Below are 24,852 nucleotides of genomic sequence, written 5' to 3' on the forward strand. Positions count from 1 at the left end.
TCCACAGTAGCATGCTTTCTGTTCTGCTTTGTTAATTATGGGATCAGCTTTCAATAAATCTCGAACAACAAGCTGCATGTGCTCAGCAGGGCAATGGAAAGACCCCTCTTACTGGACACAAAGCTCAGCAAGAATGATACTCTGGTTATAACTCTCAAAATGAGATCTCTCCTAGGACAAAAGCAAAAAGCTTCCGAATAAGGAAAGGAAGAGAGAATTTATAAAAGGTAAAGTTTAGCAAGAGTTGAATACATCACAAATGATGTGCATAGAAATCTTTAAGTAGAGATGTCACCTTCTTTCAGGAGAATTGAGGGTGAACTCTCCACTCCCTCTTAGAAAAATTCAAACTTGAAGCACAATGAAAAACCTACCATCAAATTTCTCTGGGACAACACAGGTGTCATCATAAAACTGCCTGGGGCCCTTTTCAAACATACAGCCTGTGGGGAGAAAGAGGATACATTTATTCATGATAGAAATGAAATTCACAAGCAATTTAAAATAGAGCCATTAACACAAAAACTGGGGTAGAAAAGGGCTCTGCCATTTTTCAGCTCTGTGACCTTAGATACACTATTTAGCCTCTGTGTCTCTGTCTCCTCACCTATAAAATGGGCGTGATACTAAACCACCTATCTTAAAGGGGTGTTGTCAGGATAAGAATTTAATATACACAAGTTTGGAATAGTACCTAGCACAGTGATATATGACAGACATTTATATCATTACTAACACAAGCACAGAGCAGGTAAACACTGGCAAACTTAGAAATTACAATCTCCTTTTTCATTCTCTTCCAAGTTTTGTTATTCATGAGACAAGAAGGAAATCAAGATGAATTACTTATATTTACCTCATGGGGTTATCCTGATAAACTGAAACACATTCAGTCTACCCCTTACTTCCTGGGAGAAATATTTAGCTAGGCTAACCTTCTCATATTTTCATCTCCAACAGCCAAGACAGTTTAATTCTATGTTTAATATTCCTTTTTCCTATAACAAAACTAAGTCCACAGGAAAAAAAAAAGTAGATCAACAGCTTTAACAGTCATTTTCTCCCCCATGTCATTGACTGTGACCTTCAGTGAATTCTCGTTGTCTTTGATCGCCAGTAAGAAATTTCATACAATTTAATCACAGTTTTTTTTCTCAAATGTATTGGTCTCTACCGTGAGTACATAACATTAACAACAGTAGTGACACTAATTACATCGCATTTCTTAAATATTTTTGATTTACCAGCTCATTATACTCTTCTTTAAATACAAGGATTTACTTCTATCAATCTCACTTACACAAAACAACCAATATTAGACCTAATGTAAATGCATGCATCTATATCATCTTACTGAGGACAAAGAGCATTATGATAAGAACCACACACATATTTCCAGAAATACTTCAGTAGGGAATGTATCCAGAGATCTTTTTTATTCACTAATTTGCAGGTATCAAAGTCTGTTAGATCAAAGCTTCCCCACCATGTTTACCATGAACACACCCATAATAAAAGTTCCTTCTGTAGGCCTCTTATGTGAAATTCCATTCTTAACTATTATTTGTCTGAAAATGAAAATCCAGTTTATTTAAAGGCAAATATATTTATATCTCCTGTCTTTTATTTCAAAACAGAGACTTAAATTTGTAAAGAAAAACTGACATTCCTCGAAGATACATTTCAACAGAGAGTAGGAAGATAGGCTAATCTATAAAGCACATGTTCTATTTTAAAAGAATGTGGTTGCTGGGGGGGGGGGGCGGAAAGAACACAGAAGTCCACTTTTCAGCTGTTTACATGCACATGACTCATGTTAACAACCAAATTCAAGATAACATGACCTGGAACATCTTCCTTTTACTTTAAAAAGATAAAGTTTTAAAATAGTGCTTTAGGGAACATAAGTGATTTTCCCCCATAAAATAGAATGAATAATCAAATGATTGCATCTTTGGCACATCTGATTTTGACAGGATTTACAAGGAACTTCAATAAGAGAAAACTTAACTTCTGTTCTGCTGGGATGAGCCAGGAAGCCTTCTTGCCTCATATAAATGGAGTGGCAGCTAGGCACTTCTGAAAGAAGAAACAACACCGGTCAAAGAGAAGTCTGGAGCTGAAAATGTGTGGTTACCAGTGAACAGAGTGCAGAGAGGAAAATAACCGAAACTGACATGAGTCTCCACGAGAAGAGCTTGTCAACACGTAGTTAACATTTCAGGCAGGGCCCACACAAGAAATGGTGAACACGGACTCTCTTCGACAGGCATGTGAATTCACAGCTTTACCCACATTTGCGGAAGAGTGGTTCTCCTGCAATCCCACATGAATAGGAGAGTAGCCTTGAAACAAATGGTGTAATGAGTTAAGATACGTTTGGGGGGCATTTATGAGATATATCTGCATATCCCGTGGTATTTAGAGGAAAGGTCAACAAAAGACTCATTCATAGTTTATTTCATGAACACTGGTAGAAATTATTCACAAAACACCAAAATTGCTACATCTCTTAAAATTAGTCTAGCCTTTCAAGGTGATTGCTATTTTCAGCCCCAAATAAAAGTATCACTAACTTTTTATTTTGTTAAGCACACAGGTCATACTCCAAACCAATGAGACTAGAGAACAGAAATCCCACAATTTCGCAGCAAATACCACTATCACCCTAGGAGTGAGTCCTTGCCTATCTGACCAAGTTAACTCATCACTGAAAAAATACAAAAAAATAAACTTGGTTAATGGTTAAACTTGAGTCCTAGTGATGGCTGTTTATTAGGTTAGGGAGGGGGAAAAGGAAAAAAAAATATGGATTGGGAGACAAAAGATTAAAATTCAAGTGCTTTATTTACCACTAGCAAAGCTACATGACTTTAGAAAAACCATTCTGTGTCCAAGTTTATATAAAATAAAGGTCGGGTCAGATGTTATCTACAATCTACTACAGGCTCAAGTTCTTTGATTCTGAAAAAAGAAGTTCACTCACTTGATCAGAGGTTGATGTCTGGTGAAGCCAATGAAGTTATAGCTTCAGGAAGGATCCTCCACTTACAGGAGTCCCTCCTGAGGTCCTGCCCCTAACTTTGTATATGCCATTTCATTTTCTTTTTCTTTCAGAAGATTCCACAAAGTTTATGTTTTAGGTCCCACAAACCTGGACCAAAGCCTATATATAACATATACAGATTCTATAGGAGTGTATAAATATATGTGACTAAACTAATTCTATCTTCTGTATGTATACTCAAGTCTTTGAAACTCTGAACACATATAAACTTATAAAACACACGACAAATGTGTTATTTAAGAGTGTGTCCCCCCATTCCACCACTCATAGTAAGTACGTGATTTCTGAACGTGTAATAAAGATCACTTAAAAGAAGTGGGATTTAAAGACCCTCATCTCTTCTTAACTACCCATCCATAGAATTTAATGTTATAATAGATAGTCAGCACCATTTACTTGGCCTAGAGGTCATTCTTTCTCAGTCTGGAATGTTCCATTTTTAAAGTGTATACAATTAAAAAAAAACAAAAACAAAAAAACAAAAATTGCCTGGTGATTAATGTCAACCAAAATATCAGATATTTTTTCACAGAAAAAAGTTGATGTGGTTTTAGTCAAAAATATTTTTTTAAGTTTTATTTACTCAGAGAGAGAGAGAGAAAGCATATGAGCAAGGGAGGGGTGGAGAGAGACAAGAGAGACAGATTGAGAGAGAGAGAGAGAGAGAGAGAGAGAGAGAGAGAATCCCAAGCAGGCTCTGCACTGTCAGAATGGAGCCTGACTCAGGGCTCAAACTCACAAAGCCCGAGATCATGACCTGGGCTGAAACCAAGAGTCAGATGCTTAAGTGACTGAGCCACACAGGTGCCCCTAGTCAAATATATCTCAATAGCAATTCATTAGAGCAATAACATTTAAAAGTATGTAGAAATCAACAGCTTTTGAGTTGAAAACAGTATAAAACTCATTATCAAACATTTTAGTATACCATGCCTTCTTTACATGACACATTATTTAGTATAGAATTCTGACCGTACAAAAGACAGAGTTAATCTTGTTTCTTGATATCAGGACATTTATCATGGGGTTGCAGAGTGATTGAACGTCTGGGTTACCAAATAGTTAGCAATCCATTTTATCCATACTTTTTAACCAGTGGTATTTCAGATTAATTTTTAACGTTATTTTGATTTATTGCCAGGCATAGGACCCTTGAAGCAGCTGGGCCTAGAAGGGACAGTGTTAATGACTCTGCCATCAGCTCAGCAGCTGTTTAGAGGTAAGAATTTTGTTGTACCAATGTTGACACCCTGCCACAAAATACTTTTCCTGACTGCTGGCCAGCTGGAGTATGGCTGTAAAAACAGCTGGCTGGCTCTGAAGCTAGAGGAAAACATATAGATTAAACTCTATTATATATAAGTGTGACTAAATGTAGTCTTTCCTCCCAAGAGGGGAAGAAGGAGAGGAGGAGAGGAAATGCAAGTACTTATAAGAAACCCACTATTCAAAGTTGAAGGAACATCTTATAAAACAAAATAACATAATACAAAACAAGTATGATCTTGGACATTTGACATCAAAGAAAGAATTTGATCATTTCACTAACTTTCATGTATCTATTGACCTTGCTGATTTGTTATTTCTTGTACTAATTCTGTAATATTTTTCATAAATTCTGTTTGTTAATCTGTGACATTCAAAGTATACTAATTTAAAACCCATAATAAATTACTAATTTCTAATAAGGCTAAAGCCAGGACCTCCATTACAGTTCCAGAGGCGAAACTTATGATCGAGGTTCTAAGAAAAACAAGGAACGGCAGCTTAGAAAAAAACATACATATGTAAGAATATACACGTGTTTTTCCCACTCTTAATACTATTTATTATACTCCAGAGTAAATAAAATTAACATCTAGCTCTTGAAATTGAGATGCCAGCTAACAGTGTTTAAATCCAGTCTATCCTTAAAATCAGTAACCTTTATACAGTCCAGAGAAGCCTGAAAAAATATAGCTAAGAGGAGTTTATTCCCCTAAAGTAACTAAAGTCATGTTATCCTAAAGTGGTATCAGTTAATTTATGACTATCAGAGTGGGTCAGACTCTAATCAAATTGTAGAAACATTTCCAAAGTGATTATTCAATCAAATGACTAACATGGTTAATTAGGAGCCATAAACATTGCTCTGAAGTTCATCAAAGTAATGACTTGCCCAGAAAAATTACTGCTAATTAAATTGCCTGCTGCTTTCATTTCTACCTTATCTAATAAAAAATCCAACCAATGAAGTTTGGCATTACATTTTAACTTCTGCTAAATGCTCAACCAAGATCCAAAGTAGCTAAGCGGTGACTTCAAAGGCAAATGTTTTGTGGCAGGGAATGGAGGCATTGCATACGTATACACTCATGTTTTTTCATAGGATAAAGCTTACAAAATTCAGCAGCGATCATAAAATGTAGTTTAACCCATGCACAAACGTTACTATGATAGCGTATTTGTGCTATTCTATTATGTGTCCATAGGTTATAATTTTAGGCTCAGGAGACCAGCACGGATTACAAATGTGCATCTTGTCTTCTAATAGACCTGGTTTTGAACCTCGGTTCTGAGATTTTGTGGGAGTACGACATTTTGTTAGTTATTTCACATCTCAAACACTCAACTTCCACATCTGTAAAATGGGAATTATAAGTGACACCCTTCAAAGGGCTCTTGGGAGGACCATATGTGCAACATTTCACTTAGTGCCAACAGGGAGCATTCAGGATATGGTGCTTACCATTGAAAACAGAAACTATTTTTAAGTGACCCTCACAAGTGTTTAAAGTGAGTGAACCACAGCACTTAAAATTAAAAATGATTACATAGTGAAATTATTTTTGCATCTTAAATGGCTATTCTTAACAGTTACCTGAGAAGATTGATTTGTTGCTTATTCGTACACTTATTCAGTGATATTCTTCACAAATCTATAAACCCATGATATTTAAAATACACTGATTTAAAGTTCATTACAAACTCATGACTTCTCAGGTTGAAGTGAGAAGCTCCATTACATTTTCAAAATATTCGGAGGTATCTCTTTTGAGCTACTTTCTACAGTATTATGCCCTAATATTTGCTGCTGTGTGACTGGTTTAAAAAATCTTAAATTTAATCTGTAAATTGAATTATGTAAATTTCATTTAACACAAAGGATTTTGTATTATTTTGAAACCAATGGATCAAAGAGCACTAGGACATGACCATAGTACGGGCCCCGCCAGCTTGCAGAAACTATAGTGGCTGTAATTTGTCACAGATGAGCTCGGGGGAGGGTGATCAGTATGCTACAAAAATTCAAAGCAGCAAAGCACAGTTGTCCTTTTAATGCACTAGTTAACGTAGGGGCAGTTAGGAAAAACAGTAAACACAGACCCCAAACTATCCGATTTTCTTAGTGTTCACCTCTAGTAACACTGTTAAAATTGCCTTTAAGATATGCAGGTTTCTTAAGAACAAATGAACAAGTTGGCTTTTCTCTCTCTTGCATTTCCAAGCCACAGTGGGAAACACAGCACTGATTTGGGGAGCTTTACCAAAAGCCGGACCACAAAGTGGAGTTTTGAATTTGTGCACACGGCATAGCTACACCCAGCTCCGATTTGTGTATTTGCATACTGCTGCCCAGGGGTACAAAAGGAAGAATCCCCTCAGGGCACGGTTTGCCTAAACCTTCTAGGAGCTGTATGAGGCCAGATCAGAGACAAATATTTGCCAAGACCATCTGAGATATCCATACACTTTGCTGAAATTGTTTGTTATCAAATAGTGCGCAAACCTGAAAATTCTTGATACTATAAACTTTGAGCAAGGAGTAAGAAACGCCTCTCTTTCCCTGGAGGTTTTTTCTTAAATTCGTGTGGCAATCATCAGTGTGAAAACTTAAGCACTCAAGTCTCTGAGAGTAAATAAGAAATCCCTGTGAAATAGGAATAAGTTTCATGTATTTTAATGTGATGTTGCTTTCACATGAGTGTGCAATGGAAAAAGATGGATTTTTTATACACCTGACTAACTCCTTGGGGAAGCGATTTGACAAAATCAAGTCTACCTAAACGTGTCTGTTAAACACTGATGATGGCGGAAAACCTGGCGCATTAAAGTCCAAGGATGAAATATGTGTGCAGACATACATCTGAAATCAGCAGGTACTTAGTGAATGAAAACTATGTGTGCATGTGTGGGTCATTCTAGGCATACACAGGAGTTTAAACAAGCTTTTCAAAAACACATGTAACTATTACCTAAAGAAATAGAGAGGTGTTGCAAGAACTAAAGACATTAATCTCCTTCAAGAAAGATGAGCACTATGAGGTATCTTGCCAAAGTTTTATCTGTCTTGAACTTCATGTTTTACTGTTTTGTTTGTTTCTCCCCATTTCCTGGCACAGTGTTTAAAATCCAAAGATTTTCTAGAGTGCAGGAATAACAGGAGCTTTATGAAGATGTATTTAAATGCAAATGCATTCACATATACCCTAGTCTAGCATCCTTTTACTATGCATTTCTACTTGCCCTATGAATAGATTTCATGTAGCTAATTGAGAAAATTATGTTTTATAAAGTTTTCTGCAAAGGATGCTAAGGGGAATGAATTTTTTACACTCATATGATCTCTCTATGATAGAACAAATCTAAAAGAATTAACTCTAAAATAAGACTCAGGATGAGTACATCTGAATTCACTTGAGAGAGAAGGCAAGTGGGATGGCAAAAAAAAAAAAATGAAGTTTTATAAGACCTATTTGTCGTCAGTCACAAAAGGTCTACGTGGATGTAACATCTTAGGTTGCTGAACCTCATATAAAAAAGGCAAAAAAGTTGGAGTTGGCTCAAATCTGGGGAAGACAGTGATGAATTTAGTATGACCTAATTCACACTTAGATGGGATCTTTTTCATTGGGATTTTGAGTAAACTGTTAATAACATAAAATCTGTAGAGATATTCTCTTCCACCACAGCCTGGAAATACAGAGACTACTGCTGATAGAATTGAGGACAGAAGGAGAACTATTGTTCTTTATATGCTTTGCGCAGTATATGTAAAGTATTTTTTTAAAGTAATGCTTTTATCTGCATTCAGATACTTTTAAAACATAAAGGCTACATAACATGAAAGAACAATATAGAACAACCTACCTATGAAACTGCAAACTTCTCTTCTAAGCATTTAAGTTTTGGGGGGACAGTATCCTACACAAATAATGACCAGATTCAAACAGGATTAGCTTATATGATCTAGCAGACTGACAATTTTCCAAGTCTTACAAGCCTGTGAAGGTTTTATTTAGTTAGAGTTAAAAATAAAATTGAAGTGATAGGAAATATTGTAACTCTGTTTATTAGATATTATTATACTCTGACAATTAACAGAAATTTTATTTTATTTTTTTTTCCAACGTTTATTTATTTTTGGGACAGAGAGAGACAGAGCATGAACGGGGGAGGGGCAGAGAGAGAGGGAGACACAGAATCGGAAACAGGCTCCAGGCTCTGAGCGATCAGCCCAGAGCCTGACGCGGGGCTTGAACTCACGGACCGCGAGATCGTGACCTGGCTGAAGTCGGACGCTTAACCGACTGCGCCACCCAGGCGCCCCCAATTAACAGAAATTTTAAAGAAAATGCAAGAAAAGATGCGCTACGCTAAACTGAGGCCACCAAAAAAAAAAAGAAATCTGAAGAGGTGAAAGTGTTAATGCTGAGTTCTGATACTGAATTGTTCCTCTGCTTGAGTCTACGTGATTTGAAGCAAACCACATCATGAATGGCTTTGTCCTCACCCTCTCATCTCTCCTTGGATCATTGTAATATTCAGATATTTACTCTACTGGCTTCGAACGTGAATAATACTGGTATCAAGTTCTCTATGATTGCTCACTATGTCGCAGACAGCATAATAGTTCAGTACATTGTTGGTCTTGCACAATTGGATCGTCTTCACATAAGAATATCTTTCTCACTTTGTCTTATCCTTTGGTCCCCAAAAGTGTATTTGTAAATATTAGAAATAATAATAATGACATCTTACTTCAGGACTAGCAGCCTTTTAGGAAATCTCTAGAGGTCCAGATAAAATCATATCATAAAGATATCCCCTATTATTGCCTGGACCCCTAATACTATATATATTAGTAGCTTTACAAACATCATCATATCTAATCCTTACAAAAACAGGAAGGTAGAGGAATTATTTGCCCCGTTCTATAAACAAGGAAACTGAGGACAAAAGAGGCAACAAAACATACTTGATATGACAAAGACAGTAAACAGTCATCAGGCACAGAATTCAGTATAATATTTCCAGTGTCATACAAAGTGGGAGGTTTTGTTTTTGAATGCTAAGAATAACAAAAACACGCGGATGAAGCAGTACACTGTGGAGGCCCGCACACTGAAAAAAAAGGTCACCCGAATAGAGTATTCAAACATACTAAATTTCAGAAAATGGTAAAGAAATCACAGTGACACATGCGTGTCATTCTCTCAGTTTTGTCTTGGCTGCTTTTTAATACTGTGCTATTATTTAATTTCTATGATGCTACATGATAGTATATTCACTTGGTTGTGTTTAATTTTATGAGCACAGTTACCTTTGAATATCTCTCCTAGTAACATTTTGCAGAGTTTTTGAAACAATTAACTTAAAAATCTCTCTCACACACATGATAAAAACAACCATCTATTTAAGGTGACAAAACTTCCTTGAAAATGTTTCAATTACATTCCTCATGTGTTAGGCAAAAGTATTTCATAGAAACAAAAAGCCTCCCTTTTCCTCTAAACTATGAAATACTCAACTCACTGAAGAAATAGAAATCCTTTAAGTGCAAAAGAAAATACCCTGTGACAACATTCTAACCTTAAAAGTAGATATTCAAATACCTACTTTCAAAAAATAAATAATATTATCTTACCTCTTGTTCACATTCATGAACCACACAAACACAAACACACACACCCAAATATGCATCCTTAAACCATTTAATTTCAAATCTTAGTTGCACATACAAAAACAGTTGTAGTTCACTTTGTCCACTTTCAGTTCTGGGCCTAAGCATCCTCGTGGTTTTCTTTAGAAAGACACTAAAAATCCCATGAAAGTACTCTCTCCTCCCTCTCCTAATTCCCTTTTTTGATGCTAGTACAACTCACAAGCAGATTATCCCTCCCTTCCCCCTTTCCTGCCTGTAAAATCCAAGTTAGACAAACACTGTGTGGCTGAAATGACATATTTGAATGGAATTCAGACCCACCAGTTCCTGTTTATGTTTCAGATTTGAGAATGTTGTCTTCTCATTCACTATACATTAGAAACACTGCAAGGCCATAAATAGTGTTGGGTTACATGCAGGCAGGACCAATGAGCATTAATCATTACTTCTAGTCAACTGGCAAAAGCAGCAGCTGATGGAACACTACACCCTTCAGCTCTGTATAAATGGACATTCCAGGGAGTGTGTGTGTGTGTGTGTGTGTGTGTGTGTGTGTGTTTCCTTTCAGTCTCCATTTTATGAATGAAACTCCAGGCTCTATAGAGTCCATTCATGTAAGACAAATGCTTACAGGGCTCTGCCCCTGGGGATCAATCAGTCATGGGTAAAACTGATATGATTGGTTTAAGACAGCCTTCAGCCTTCCATTACTGACTTAAAATGCAGTCCCTGTCCATCTGACCTGTGTTAATGCATAAAGAGTAAATCCAGACCATGGTCTCAATTCTCAAATCAAATCACTAGCCAATGCCACTTACTGTAACTGTAGATTTAGAGCATATTTAAGTATTTCTTAGAAAAAGCAATACAGTGGACCAGAGTACTGTTTTGGGTGATTTGCTATTTTAACTCAGAAGAATGAGGAAAATCCTTTTGAGGCATGCATGCTAGGCAATAAAAAGCAAAGTCAAGTTGTGAGGCCAATCCCTGACCTCTATTGTAATAACAGAATTAATTAGGAAGTCATCACTGTCACTCTTCACAACTGAAGCACCTAAAAATCAGAGATTAAATGATGTACTCGTCCACAAATCAGTGGCTGAGGAAAAGAAAATTATCTTTGGATGTTAGAGAAACAGATAGAATGCTAACGTTTTCTGAAGGATCAATAGCTCATTCCTTTAAATTCCCAAGTGATTCTCCAGTTGAATTTCTCGAAGCAATAGTTTTAAAGTTAGGATGGGGGGGGGGGGGAATGAGCTGCCATGTTTCAGGAGAAAATGTAACCATAAGCAAATGATGCTTACTAATGGAATAGGGCCAAGTCTTGGCCTTTGGGAGTGTTAAATATCAGTTACAAAATGCCAAAGTTCATGGAACCATAAACATCGCTGCACTGGAAATTACTAAAGACGGTAGAAATTACTAAAGACGGTAATGCTTAAAAACATCTAAAGTTTTAGAAGAAAAAAGCTATTTATAAGCAATTATGGGAATGATTTGTGAAGAGTCAGTCCTATACCAAATACTGTTAAACATATAATAGGTTTTATTAGCCATCTGTAACTTGGTCCTTGCCTCTAGAGGGAAAAAAAAAAAAAAAAAAAAAAAAAAAAACCACTTCTCTCTTCCAGTGATCTGAAGCCATATGGGAAAACAGTTGCAGTCAACCATCTCTGTATATATCTCTAAACAATTTCTCATGAAATCTTTACCATGTCCGTTAAAGAAAGAATGCGGAGAAACATAAAAAAAAAAAATGCCTAGTATTCATCTTTAAACCTGTGAAAGATTATCTACTATGGTGTAATGACCATTTAATATTTATCTCCCGATTTCTAATATCTGGTAAATAAAATAGCAGAGAATAAATAAAGTTACCAACACGTTTTAGAATTCAAAACTGAAATGCCTGACATAGCCAGGTGGGGAGATAATAAGGAATTCTATAATCTCCCATCCAGAGAAAATAAGGAGCAGAGGCAAGATCACTGAAGAGTGAACATACACTGAATTATTAATTCCTAAATAACACTCTTTGAATTAAAAAAACCCACAATATTCTTCTATTTAAAGTGGTTCCAAGATATGCAAATAAAATGATGAAATTAAGTTGAATATTTTCAAATGTAATATTTCATAAATGTAAAATATAAAATTATAATTATTGGTCATAGGACCTTCCATTTTAGAGATGATGAAGCCTATTAATTAATGGAAAGCCTGGATGTTCAAAATAACTATCAGGAGCCCTTACGCCCTCTGTCACATCTGACTTTAATTAGCATTTTTCAACAGTTTCCTTTTGTAATCGCTGCATTCCTTGTGTTTCCTGAGCAATATGTTAGGTTGTTTACTTATGTGTAACTCAATTGTTCAGAAAAGACAGAAGAATATGTATTAGTAAATACACATGAAGTCAATTTCTCAAATATATTATCTCCTCTTGTAAATAAATAATAAGATATCATTTAAAAGGATGATAAACCCTGGAGCACCTGGGGGGCTCAACTGGTTAAGCGTCTGAATCTAGATTTTAGCTCAGGGCATGATTTCATGGTTCACGGGTTTGAGCCCCAAAAAGGGCTCTGTGCTGGCGGTGTGGAGCCTGGTTGGGATTCTCTATCTCCTTCTCTCTCTGACCTTGCCCTCCCTCTCTCTCTCTCTCAAAATAAATAAATAAACCCTGATGACAACACTCCTGAGACAATACTCTTGTAGTGGCAAAATTAGTCTACTAAGAGTATAGAGATACTACTGGGTAATTGTAGCCTTCTAAATTTTGCTCTTATGTTTTTGCTTTTTAGAAGTTTTATGTAATTTGACCAACTGTTTGAGGCCATGAAGAATCATCTCCAAACACATAAAGCACTACCTACTCATATTTCTATGTGTCCGCAGAAAATAATTATGTTGTCTTGCTCTGTTATCCTCTGATTTCAACCTCTAACTTCCACCTTAAAACATTATTATAAACTCTGCAAGGGGAATCCCAAACGAGGCTTACTAGAAGCAGCAGTAGGAATTACTTGACTCCTTTTCCTACTCTTTGACCAACATGAGTAGCTACCAACACAGCAAAAACACAGAATAACAATGACAGTGGAAAAATCTTCCCCTCTTGCCATTTTAGAAATCCAAGAGTATTTATGTTTAACTCTCTTGACTAAAGTGCCAACTTGGGCATACACGACTACCAGATATATGTGTCAGTTCTGACAGATGAAAACTGAACATAATCTTAGTTTTAACATATTTAATATGAGGTGAATATATTTTCAGTATTTATTTCATCAATTCTCTGCCTATGTATCATTTTTCTACATGCTAAACACAGAAAATCATTCTCTAAATGGAAAGGTTTGCCTATGAGCCTTTATCAAAATCCTAGGGTGATAAAGAAGGATATAGGGGAACTTGGAAAGATTGCTTGGGTGAAGAATGGATTTAAAAAGGGAGGATGGAAAAGTCCCACTTTATTCTTCCAAATGTAAGCTTTCCAACTGTTTCACAAAATATCTGTGTACGTGGAGAGAAGTTGACATGGAAGAGCCTCAGGCGTGTTATCTGTACAACTAGGGCGTGGAGAAAAAAGGTGAACTAGGTGATTTCCAAGAACTTTCATGATTTTAAAAATTTATAATTCTACACAACAACTATTCGTGTCAATTTCCAAATTTCCAGTAGTGTCGACAACACCATTAAAAAATATAAAACACTTTCCTCAGGGGGCACATGATGTCAGCTTTCTCCACTACCCCCTACTTCTACTTCCTCCTCTCCGGAAGCTCAAGGTACGCAGTGCCCCCCAATCTCTGATTGGAGCAGGTCCCTGAAAGTTCTCCTCTGCCCCATCTCCCTCCCCAGCTGTTTGATGAAACTGCTCCATCACAGGGCTGGGAGGCATCTTTTAAACTAATTAGAATAATAGAATAGGCCCTGAGGGCTAAAAACACCTTATTCATGTGTTACCCTTCAGTCAACTCCTAGGTTAAAAATTTTAATATACCCCATAGCGCAAAGGAACAAAGTACTAATTGTGGATTGCAAACACTGAGCAGGGATGAACCAAAAATCCACTAAATAGCATATTAATTCTGCTCCCACCTCTAAGGCAGTCCTGGACACAAACTAATAGCAAGTCAGGTAGGTTTGTTTACAGCATGTGGTACTATAATATAATCCTTTACTTAGCATTCTTTCCACTTAAAGGACTGACGTGATTAATTTGGATACTTCTTCAACTCCAAATGGGTTGATATTTTAAAACAGAACACATATTTCCTGTCTGATTAGCAAAGTAATACCTAGGCACTGTTAAAATGCAAAGCACTTCATAGGCAAAACAGAAATTGCTTAGGATATCATCACGCATATGAAGTCACAATATATGGGGCATCTGGGTGGCTCAGTTGGTTAAGCATCCAACTCTTGGTTTCGGCTCAGGTCATCATCTTGAAGTTTCAGGAATTCAAACCTCACATCCGGCACTGTGCTGGCAGCACAAAGCCTGCTTGGGATTCTCTATCTCCCCCTTTCTCTGCCCTTCCCCCACTCACACAGTCTCTCTCTCTCTCAAAATAGATAAATTAATTTAAAAAAAATTAAGCCACGGTATGTCTGTATTGGGTCTTATTTGCATGAGTCATTCGGTGTGTCTATTTTTTTTTACTCATCCCGTTTCATTAAACTTTTAAAAAAAAAAAACTGACTTCAAATGGCTGCATGATATTTCTGTTATGGATAGCTATAACTTACTCTACCATTCAACTACTATATACTTTTAACATTTCTCCCTCTCATTCATTCACTGTGTCTTTCATCCCTTAACATAATTTCCAGAGTGAAATTATCTAATCACAGTATATGAACACTGTGTGCTGATGTTTTCTTGAGCCAAACTTCAGTTTCATGTAAGTACCACGCCACTAAAAATACTACCCCTAAAATCTACCAAAAGGAAAGAAAGAAAAATGAAACAAAAGACCAACCAATCAACGAACACAAACAACTCCAACGAAATATGTTCTTGTGCATATATAAAATATTTGCCTTGTTCAGCATTGTGAATCGGTGAAACCTCACATGCAAACATGAAAATGGGAAAGTGACTATGATTCTATGAAAATGTGGCGTGGCATAAGGCACTTCCACTGAAGCACTCAACGCATATTCAACCCCTTTCATGTGGTCACTTAGCCATTAGGGCAAGAAAGGGAAAACCACTCTGGATTCAGGAGAAGTCAAACTAACAAAAAAACCCATGTACTGCTTTGTGCAGCACTATTAGGCTCGAGAAGAAGAGAAAGAAAACAATAACAGATGTATTTGTCGAGAACTTAATATCATAATATAATAATGATCACACACACTGCACTGGTTCACCAAATTGGACTTAAATACCAATCTTTTTTAATCTTCTCAGTGTCTTCTGATTCAGGTTTTCTTCTCTTCTCCTAAATAAAAATTTCTACTCAACTAACATAATATTTTGCATTTTTTTTTAGCTTGAATACTCGGCAGTTGAAATTGCATTCCTGTAATTATAATTATAACTAATAGACCTTCCATTTCCCATGTCATAATTAATGTCAGGCTTTATTAGAGCATCATCATGCTGCCTTTTCACTTACAAAGCTTCTTTTATTTTCACAACATTTATGTTATATTGAATTAAGCAATAAAGAGTTCTGGAGGCCTTCTGAAAGGAAAACCTTTGGAACATAGATGCTAAGTAAACTATGAAACGTTTTTGCATTGTTTTTAAATCACATCAACTATTTCCTAATGTCCTATTTGTTCAACATCAGTAAGTGAACCAAGAAATCAATGATCCAGTGATAAATACATTAGATTTCATAAAAAGATTATTTAATGTGCTCTCAAAAGGGATAAAAGAAGTAATGACAACGAAACAAAATATCTGGAGATCATATTTGTTGACTGCAATGTAGGACATATACAGATGTGTCAACTTGATCCCAGCTGTTTGGTGGCCAGGGAAATATATTTTGATACCTGCATATTAATTTTCACAGGCCTTGGTTATACACTGTTACCACCGTTCTTTTAGACCGCAACCAGAAGCTCCAACTTTACAACTTAATTACTCAAGCACAACAGAACTGTATCCTATTGGCAATACTTAAATTAGCATTCAGAGGTGCTGTACAATTTTAGCAATCTGCAAGAGAATTTGGAGGGTAGGAAGGAATATAAACTAACAGCTTCTCAAATATTAAACAAGTGTTGTACAAGTCATTTGCAAGGTATAATGTACACTTCACAAAAGACATGCCCCATATACCTTTAAAATTGGATACAGTGCCTGAATGGCTCGGCTGGTTAAACATCTGACTTCAGCTCAGATAGGATCTCACCATCCTTGATTTCGAGCCCCACGTCGGGCTCTGTGCAGACAGCTCAGAGCCTGGAGCCTGCTTCAGATTCTGTGTCTCCCTCTCTCTCTCTGTCCCTCCTCCATTCGTATTCTCTCTCTCCCTCTCAAAAATAAATAAACATTTTTTTTTTTAAAAATTTAAATTGGAAGGGCACCTGAGTGGCTCAGACAGTTAAGTGCCAGACTTTAGCTCAGGTCATGATCTCACAGTTCGTGGGTTTGAGCCCCAGGTCGGGCTCTGGGCTGACACCTCAGAGCCTGCTTCAGATTCTGTGTCTCCCTCTCTTTCTGCCCCTCCCCCACTCACATTCCCTCTATCCTTTTCTGTCTCTCTCTCTCTCAAAAATAAACATACATTAAAAATTTTTTTAAATAAAAAATAAAAAAAATTTAAATTGGATACTGGACTATGACTGACAGAATTATCATGTCCTCCACAATTCACTGTAGATGCCCTAATGCCCACTGTGAGCATATTTGGAGATGGGGCCTTTGAGAGAGAATTAGGGTGGGATTCAGTTATGAGGGTGGGACCCCCATGATGGAATCAATGCCTTCATAAGAAGAGGAAGAGAGATCAGAGCTCATTCACTCTCTTTCTCTCTCTGCCACGCAAGGACATAGTGAGAAAGTGGCCAACTTCAAGCCAGGAAGAGGGCCCTTCCCAGGAACTAAATCTGCTGGCACCTTGATCTTGGGCCTTCCCAGCCTGCAGGACTGTGAGAAACGTGTTGTTTAAGCTTCCCAGTCAATGGTAGTTTATTAGAGAAGCCTGAGCTAAGACATGGACTATGCTTTTTAGTCTATATCTGTGCTTTGAGGGTCGGACAGTGATTGACTCTGAAGTTCCTATTATGTATGGCCCACAAATAATGCAATCAAATCCTACAAAACCAGGTTACTTTTTTTGTTTATTTTTTACCTCACTGAATTATTTAAATCTCTTTCTTGCTTGGTTCACATCTCCTCAAGCAAAGTTACACACGTTAAATACCATGTTATACATAATTTTACCTATCACATAAATATGAGGAAAAGATACATATATGGAGTTAACTACACAATCAAAAAAAAAAGGCTTCATAATTTTTTTTTAATGTTTATTTATTTTTGAGAGAGAGAAAGAGAAAGAGAGCATGAGTGGGAGAGGGGCAGAGTGACAGGGAGACACAGAATCCGAAGCAGGCTCCAGGCTGAGCTGTCAGCACAGAGCCTGATGTGGGGCTCGAACTCAGAAATCGTGAGGCACATGACCTCAGCCAAAGGTGGATGCTTAATGGACTGAGCCACCCAGGCGCCCCCCAAAAATGCTTTCAATGTCAATCTTGGTATGATTATACATATAAAAACATTTCTAGAACACACAGAGATGCTCTTTAAATGCTATGCTCTCTAAGTCCCTTTGAACAAATTATTTGGACTGTTTTATATGATTTCCATATAAAGTTTCTTAAAATCGTGGTGACTTCAAAAAACTGTACAGCAAATCGAAATACAGTTTGGGAAATAAAGATAGCATCAGTTAAAAGGACTTAAAGTTTATAGAGAAAAATGAATCTTATCTATAATAAAATGCATTGTAGGGTTCTTAACTATGGACAAACTATGGACAAATACAAAAAATTCTAAACTGAAACCCCTATGATGCATTTCAAGTACATGTAGTCTGCAAATGACAGGGCCTGAGAGGCAAGCATTCAAATAAAAGCCCTCACGCATATGTTTACATTTTTTAAATTGTAAACCAACTAACAAACAGCTAATGAGTACATTTTCTCCTCCCATTCCTTGAAATGAATGAAACACACCATTCATAACAACTGGAAGGCCAAGTCAAATCTAGAATTTGGAGAACGCTCTAAGATTAGCATGGGCAAAGGATGGTATGGAGCCAGCTTCTAGTCTTTAGACCCTGGCTCACGCCCCTTTCTTCCTCTTTTCCTATCCCTTCACCCTACACTGTTCCATATACCATGTAAACCATGGGGGCCTCATACGCAAGCACACGGGCATATCCAAGCTCCATTCTCATTCTGCCACAAAGAGCTACCTCGAAGCCGCTTCCGTGGACCCTGGGAGTGTACACAGGGGCAACGCGTTCTGCCTTCAGAAAGCCGAGCCTGGGAAAGACCCGCTCAGACTGTGGAAATGGACTTAGGGCCAATCAGGCTGGGAATTCATGTGTCCTTGGTAGCTCGTGCTCTTTCGACAAGTGGAGACATAGCCTCTGAGTAGGCAATTCCTCTTCATCCTTTGGACCTCTTGCCCACAGAAGAATGGTGGCCAAAGGGAGACTCTCAGTCATAAGGCTCCCCCTTGCTGAGCTTTGAGAGCAGTTCCTAATAAAGCAGGTAATTTTATGCAAGCTAAAAACTCAAACTAGAGACAATTTTCCTTCCTCAAGTAGAATAGAAAAACTTAGCAGAGTTATTCCTAGAGAAGCAATAGTTTCCTCATAAAGAATATCCATAACTTTGCATCAAGAGGAAATTACATTGTTTTCAGGTATTTCCAAGTCCACAGTCATCTATTCACCAGTTACAATAACATTAATAATATTTTGTAGGAACATGGTGCCCTTCTTATAAGCATTAGCTTTTATTTCATACTTTTTTTTCCAAAATTCCTGAGATGTGTGACAAGCAGACGTCCAGATTTTGAGATTATAATGGGTGAAAAGGAGAGGAATTAAGTAATTCTTCTAAAGTCTCAAGGTTACATGTTGGAGTGATATTCGTAACCAGTGTATATTTTCTTACTTTCAGGAGCCCCCCTTTCTCCATCTTGATATGTTACTTTGTGGGGCCTTTCTGCCACAGTGAGACCAAAGCTAAACTCTATGAATAAACCAATTTGAAACTCAGATATTTTATTTTTGCTCTTCCTCTTCTAATATGTAAGAATCTTTACTGCTGGACTATTGGAGTATCACCACCAATAAAGGACAAAACAGTTATAACCAATAAATGAGCCAAAGCAAAAGAATATTACTTTCTGTAACCAACATGATTAGATAACACTACCACAGCAAAATAGAAAGAAAGCCCCAAATCCAAAGAATTACAATGATATTCTTTTGGACTGAGAGTATGCCTGATTTTACAAATTACACTTTTCTTTGGACTGCTTTCATTTCTAGACACTATTTCAACCATGAGCTCAAGCCAAAATGGTTTGATGGTTCAACTTCACACAGAGAGAAAGATTCAAAGAGGGGATAAAATCAGAAAGATTCCACACCAAATGGTCATGAGCGGCCCAAGTTGATGCCAACACTAACCAAAGTGACAAGCAAGTGAAATGATGTCTTAAACGTAACTTAAAGCATGGGCCTACCTGAATCATATGCAAAGTCTCTGGGTTCCTGTTTAATCATCAGAGGAGGAGGGAAGCTTTGGCTGGCCGCACCACCAACCATGGTGTTGTGTTCATACACTGGGTCGTGGTATTCCTGCTTAAAGCCTTGAGGGGGGAAGGGGATGTTTGGCTCAGACATCTGCCGTTGGTACATAGGACGTCCTTCCCTTGGCATTGTTGGCAAAGGAGGAAAAGAATTACAGGGTTCAGAAAGCTGGCGGCGAAATCTGGGAAATAAGAGAGCATGTTTTAAATAAAAGGGTAACAAGGAATACTCCTTACAATAATGGTACAAGTTTTAACTGTTTTGTTAATGAGCATGATACCAACTGACCCGAAGTGTAAATCTTTTGCAAGGACTCACTAGATTTCTCCTTCCTGGGTCAGTAGCACCGTGTTTTTTATATCATAATATGACTTGTGTTCCTTGATAATTAGTCCCCTGCAGTACCATTTTGGAACACTACAGTAAGTGAAAGATGTGCTTTAAGCAGTGTACTATTGAGGAAACACACACCCTAACCGCTAAAATGCCCAATTCTTAACAAGTTGGATCATTTACCAAATTTCCATATTAAGAGAGTCTCAAATGATTATATATAAGGAAAAAACAAACCAGGAAAAACACAAAGAATCTGATTCCAAACTGCATCCCCCGTCTCTTAATTATGTTAACAAACCAATCAACAAACATACCAAAAATCAACCAGGTTTTTACTAACCTACTTTTTGGTTTTCCGTCCCTTACCATCAGTTCCTGAGGAAGCAAGAGAGGAATAGCCCTGTTTTCAAACGGGCAGGACTCTTAAATCTTCACCAGTGTTCTAAGAAACACTGTATTCTGGTGGGAAGTTAAAAGGGGAAATAATACAGAGACTAAAATCTAAGCTGGTTGTTTGAAAGACCACCCTTGTCAAACAGCAGCACGGCACACATGAGCATCCAATGGCTTCAAAGAAAATATCCGATTGATAAAAGTAAGCATACATAATACAGCAGACCTCCAAAGATGGAAACAAGACGTATTTGCTGCAAAGATTTGGGACACGTTGTGCTGTTAGGTCATGAGGAAGTTTCTGAGGACTCAGAACAAGCTGACAGTGAACCCCTAGGTTCCTTCCTTCTTGGTTATGCTGTGTAATGATGGGCTAATCACATCATCATTCAATTCCGTCTTTCTCAAACATAAGATCACTGACCCACCACAAAGATGTGGATTAATTAAAGATTTAAACCTGCTCTAAAATGCCCCAAGAGTGCTTACAAATAACCTACCATACACTTCAATGCGCAAATATAAACCCATGAACTGCCCCCCCCAACACACACACACACACACACACACACTAAAAGCATTCCTGAGACTTTAATTTGGAAAGTTAACATTTAATTTGGGTCAGGTGAAATGAAAATAAGGTAAAAGTGAAAGAATGGCAATGCGCTCGCTTTAGCATGTCTACAAATGCTCCTTCTTCACGGCCCTGTGGCTTAACTCTAAGTTTCCTGCCAGCCATAGAAGGCACTGAAATTCCACCTACACCTGCAGAAAATAAACTTAGAAACTCAGATATTGCAAAACAGGCTGACTGGCACTGCATTCATTTCCCTTCTTTTGCTTATTTCATTAGCCAAAAAAAGCAACAGAAATTATCATTAAGAACTGTCAAGGAGTGAATCAGAAAATTGTAACTTGACGTTAAAATAAGAAACCAGTTCACTTGTGAAGCCTTAAAAGGAAGTTAATAACACTTATACTAAAAGCTTTGTAAAGAATCAAGCCATTTGTTTCTACGATTCAACCCGATTCGAGCATGTACTTGCCGAGGACTACATATATACCAAACACACAAGTGTCTCGCACCATTGTTATGAGGCACTGGACAAGGTAAAGGTACAGTGACTCAAGTAGCCGCTGGAAGAGAGTTAATGGGTAAAGAGAGCATGCTGACGGTTCTTGGATACAGCAAAACAGCGTATAAGTGGCGGGAAACACAGAGAAAGAGAGACAGGGCTCCGGCACAGTGGGTTCAGGAACAAGTGCCAAAGGGCTGGCCCTCAGAACAGAATGAGCCTGAGGAAAGGAAGCAGGGTGCAGCCCAGTTGGCCAGAGAGCGTTCCCAGAGTGAAGTGGGGTGCCCGGCCTGGAGGGGGCTATTTGGAGAAAGGATCTGTTTCCAGAGCAAATCTGCCATTTATAACCAAGGGACTGTCATTTGTTGGCTAGAACCCTCCAAGAAATCCTCCTCAGAAACATACGGCTCCAGAGATTTTCCTGGGATTGGCCAGCTGGTGCTGTCCTCAAAACTCAGTGGGGGGGCAGTGGGAAAAGACCCCGAGCTTCCCTCTTATAGTTCCGGGCCGGCTGTTCTCAGTCTCAGATATTTGACTTCAAGTAGAGAAACTAAAATGGATTTGGCTAAACCATTCCGAGTTAGGTCACCTAAACACAGGCATCCTGCTTGTTTAGCAGTCACCTTCCCTAAGAAATAACTACTCCGCACAAACAGCCAACGACACGATCTCTGATGCTGGCACTCATTCAAAGTGTGAAAGCCTCGAGTGTCGAGAACTCTGGGAAGTCAACAGAAGTGGACAAAATAAAACTTGCTTTTCTTGTTTGTACTCTTTCTCCCTTTCAGTCCTGCACAATGTGCATCTGTTCAATGGCCCACCCTGCAATAAGATTTCTTTCATCTGTATTTACCAAACTGTTTACACAGATGCACATACCATTACGCTCTGACAAGGTCTCGAGTCTACGGAGTGAGAAGGGAAAGATCGTAGGAAGCATTTCATAACTAGAGCACAAGAGGGCTCAGTGATGGAAACAAAGGTAGAAAAGATGTGGCTTCGTTTCACACTATAAAGAATGCTTTCATCTTATCCATCATCCCAAAAAACATTGAACTGAATTTGAGATTGAGTCACATTAAATAACCTATAAAAAGCTGAACTGAGTGAGTATTCCCTTATCCTCTGAAAGTTGCCAGTGACACATCTTCTGGTTTCCTCTGCTGATCTAGAGGATTCCTTCAGCTGAGTTATTTTTGTAACGGTGTGTCACAGCCAGTTTGCACTGGCTTATTGTTAAATTTTCAGAAATACTGTGAGCCGATTGTTAAACACAGGATACTTAAGCATTAAATGATGTAAATTTATAACTTTTTAAAAAATCCTATTAAAAACAAAGGCAAGAAGTATTCAAAATGCATCTCTTGCTAATTGTTTCACTCTGTCTTGCTACTAATTATGTCCTGGAGGTTATGTCTATTTTATCTTTAGGGTAGAGATACTATGTAAAGGTCTGCTTCCACGCGATTCTGACTCTGTGTTTAGGGCTGTCACAATGATGGCTTACAGTTGGAACATTTATATCACAGATTCATCAAATGCTACAGATGGGGCCTTCTGGTTTTTCTCCCATTAAGCCTGTTGTTAAACATTTCCCTGCACACCATCGGCTCTCTATAATTACAAGGTAGAAAGGAAACGATGGATGCTATATAGTATCAACCTGTGTTTTAATCTCTATTACTAAAAGTACAAAGGTACTCCTGTATTTTATTTGAATGTGCATGTATCTCTAGGAGTTCAGAATGTCCACCATGGCATCCTCCCTAGCTCCACACTCGGGTTCTTGTCTTCTTTCTAAGAAAGAATAATTCAGTCTCTATCTCTTTCCTTTGTATTCTCAGGATCCAGGGTCAGGCACCTACTGGCATTAAATATTCATCACTTGCAAAGGATGGAAAATAGTTTTAATCAAATAAGTTCTATTCTGCAAAACTATGTACAGCTAAACCATTCAATCTAAGGTAAAGAACCTAATTCCATAAGCCACCTACTAAAATTAGTCTCCTAACTTTATAGAACAAGTACACACATATGCTCATAAAAATGGGATGATCTGATTTAAAGTTTAAGTGAGGCAATTTAATTCAGGCAAAGCGAAAGGGAAATGTTCAAATATCAGTATATAGATTAATTCTCCACTTTAGCAACCAATTTAAATGTTTATAAAAGGAATGTTTATAAATGACCTTCTCCACAAATTATTTCTAACTATAGACAGAGCAAGCTCTTTCTAAAAACATTTTGCAAAGATGTGCAAAATTAATATGCTCACCTTAAATCTACCATAGGTCTTAGGAATTGGTGATAGAAATTGCCTCCAAGATGCTCAAAACATTAAACAATATATATACAATATTTGCTGTTTTACCTGTGGTCCATGGGGTAGCTGCTATCTTGTATGGTCTGCGATGGAGGGAGGTGAGCAGGGAAGGTGCGGTCAGGTTTTGGAGTGTGAGTGGAGTTTGGAGACGCATGATGTAGTGGGGACACTGGGGTGCTGGATGGAGTTGGGGGGTTGGAGGGCCTCATTCCCACTTGTGGCTTCTGATCATAGGCACTACCCAAGGAACAAAAGAAAAGAGAACATTGGTTTCCTTGGAGTGATTAAACACTTTTCCTTCCAACCCAAGAAAAGAAGAAATGTATATATTATATATATGTAATATGTATTTATATGTATATAAATGTATATATACGTATTTACATATGTAATATGTAATATGTAAATATATATATAATATATATATTAGGCTCAATATATATATGTTAGGCTCAAGTCATAAGGAAGTGAGAATTTAACATGTGTTAATTTTTGTCATCCTAAAACACATAATCTTCAGAATCACCACACACTTAAAGAGAAAATAGGATAATTAATATATAACTTAGTATCAGCATAAATATAAAATGTGTATTTTAATACTTACACAAATAACTTAGTATATAGAAAAGCACTATGAGAGCAGTGGAATTAATGCTTGAGCAAGTTGAATAGATCTTTCCTAAATCGTGGCATGTTTCTGATATTGTCATTGTTCCATATTTACATAAGATTTTAGAACAAGAAACTAACTTCAATTTCATAAGATGGAGACCATTCCTGGCTTGCCTTTATTTTGGGTATAATTTTAAGAAGACAATGCCTTTGCCTTATTTTCATTTTTCTTATATATAAAATAAATGATACCTGACATTTACTTCCTCACATGGGATAATAAAGAGTAATGAGGCAAATTAAAATGTCTCTGA

General features: G+C 37.4%; 1 protein-coding gene across 1 annotated transcript in view; it reads right to left on the minus strand.

Annotated features, from left to right (window-relative positions):
* The window catches only part of ETV1 (ETS variant transcription factor 1), a 91,383-nt gene that overhangs the window by 15,024 nt on the left and 51,507 nt on the right, over positions 1-24,852 (minus strand). Inside the window, 4 exon segments of the mRNA XM_030308041.2 lie at positions 375-443; positions 2,011-2,079; positions 19,729-19,976; positions 23,972-24,160. Coding sequence (XP_030163901.1) covers positions 375-443; positions 2,011-2,079; positions 19,729-19,976; positions 23,972-24,160 — 575 coding nt within the window.

This window comes from Lynx canadensis, chromosome A2 (genome assembly GCF_007474595.2).
Source record: "Lynx canadensis isolate LIC74 chromosome A2, mLynCan4.pri.v2, whole genome shotgun sequence".
In the NCBI taxonomy this organism is placed as follows: Eukaryota; Metazoa; Chordata; class Mammalia; order Carnivora; family Felidae; genus Lynx; species Lynx canadensis.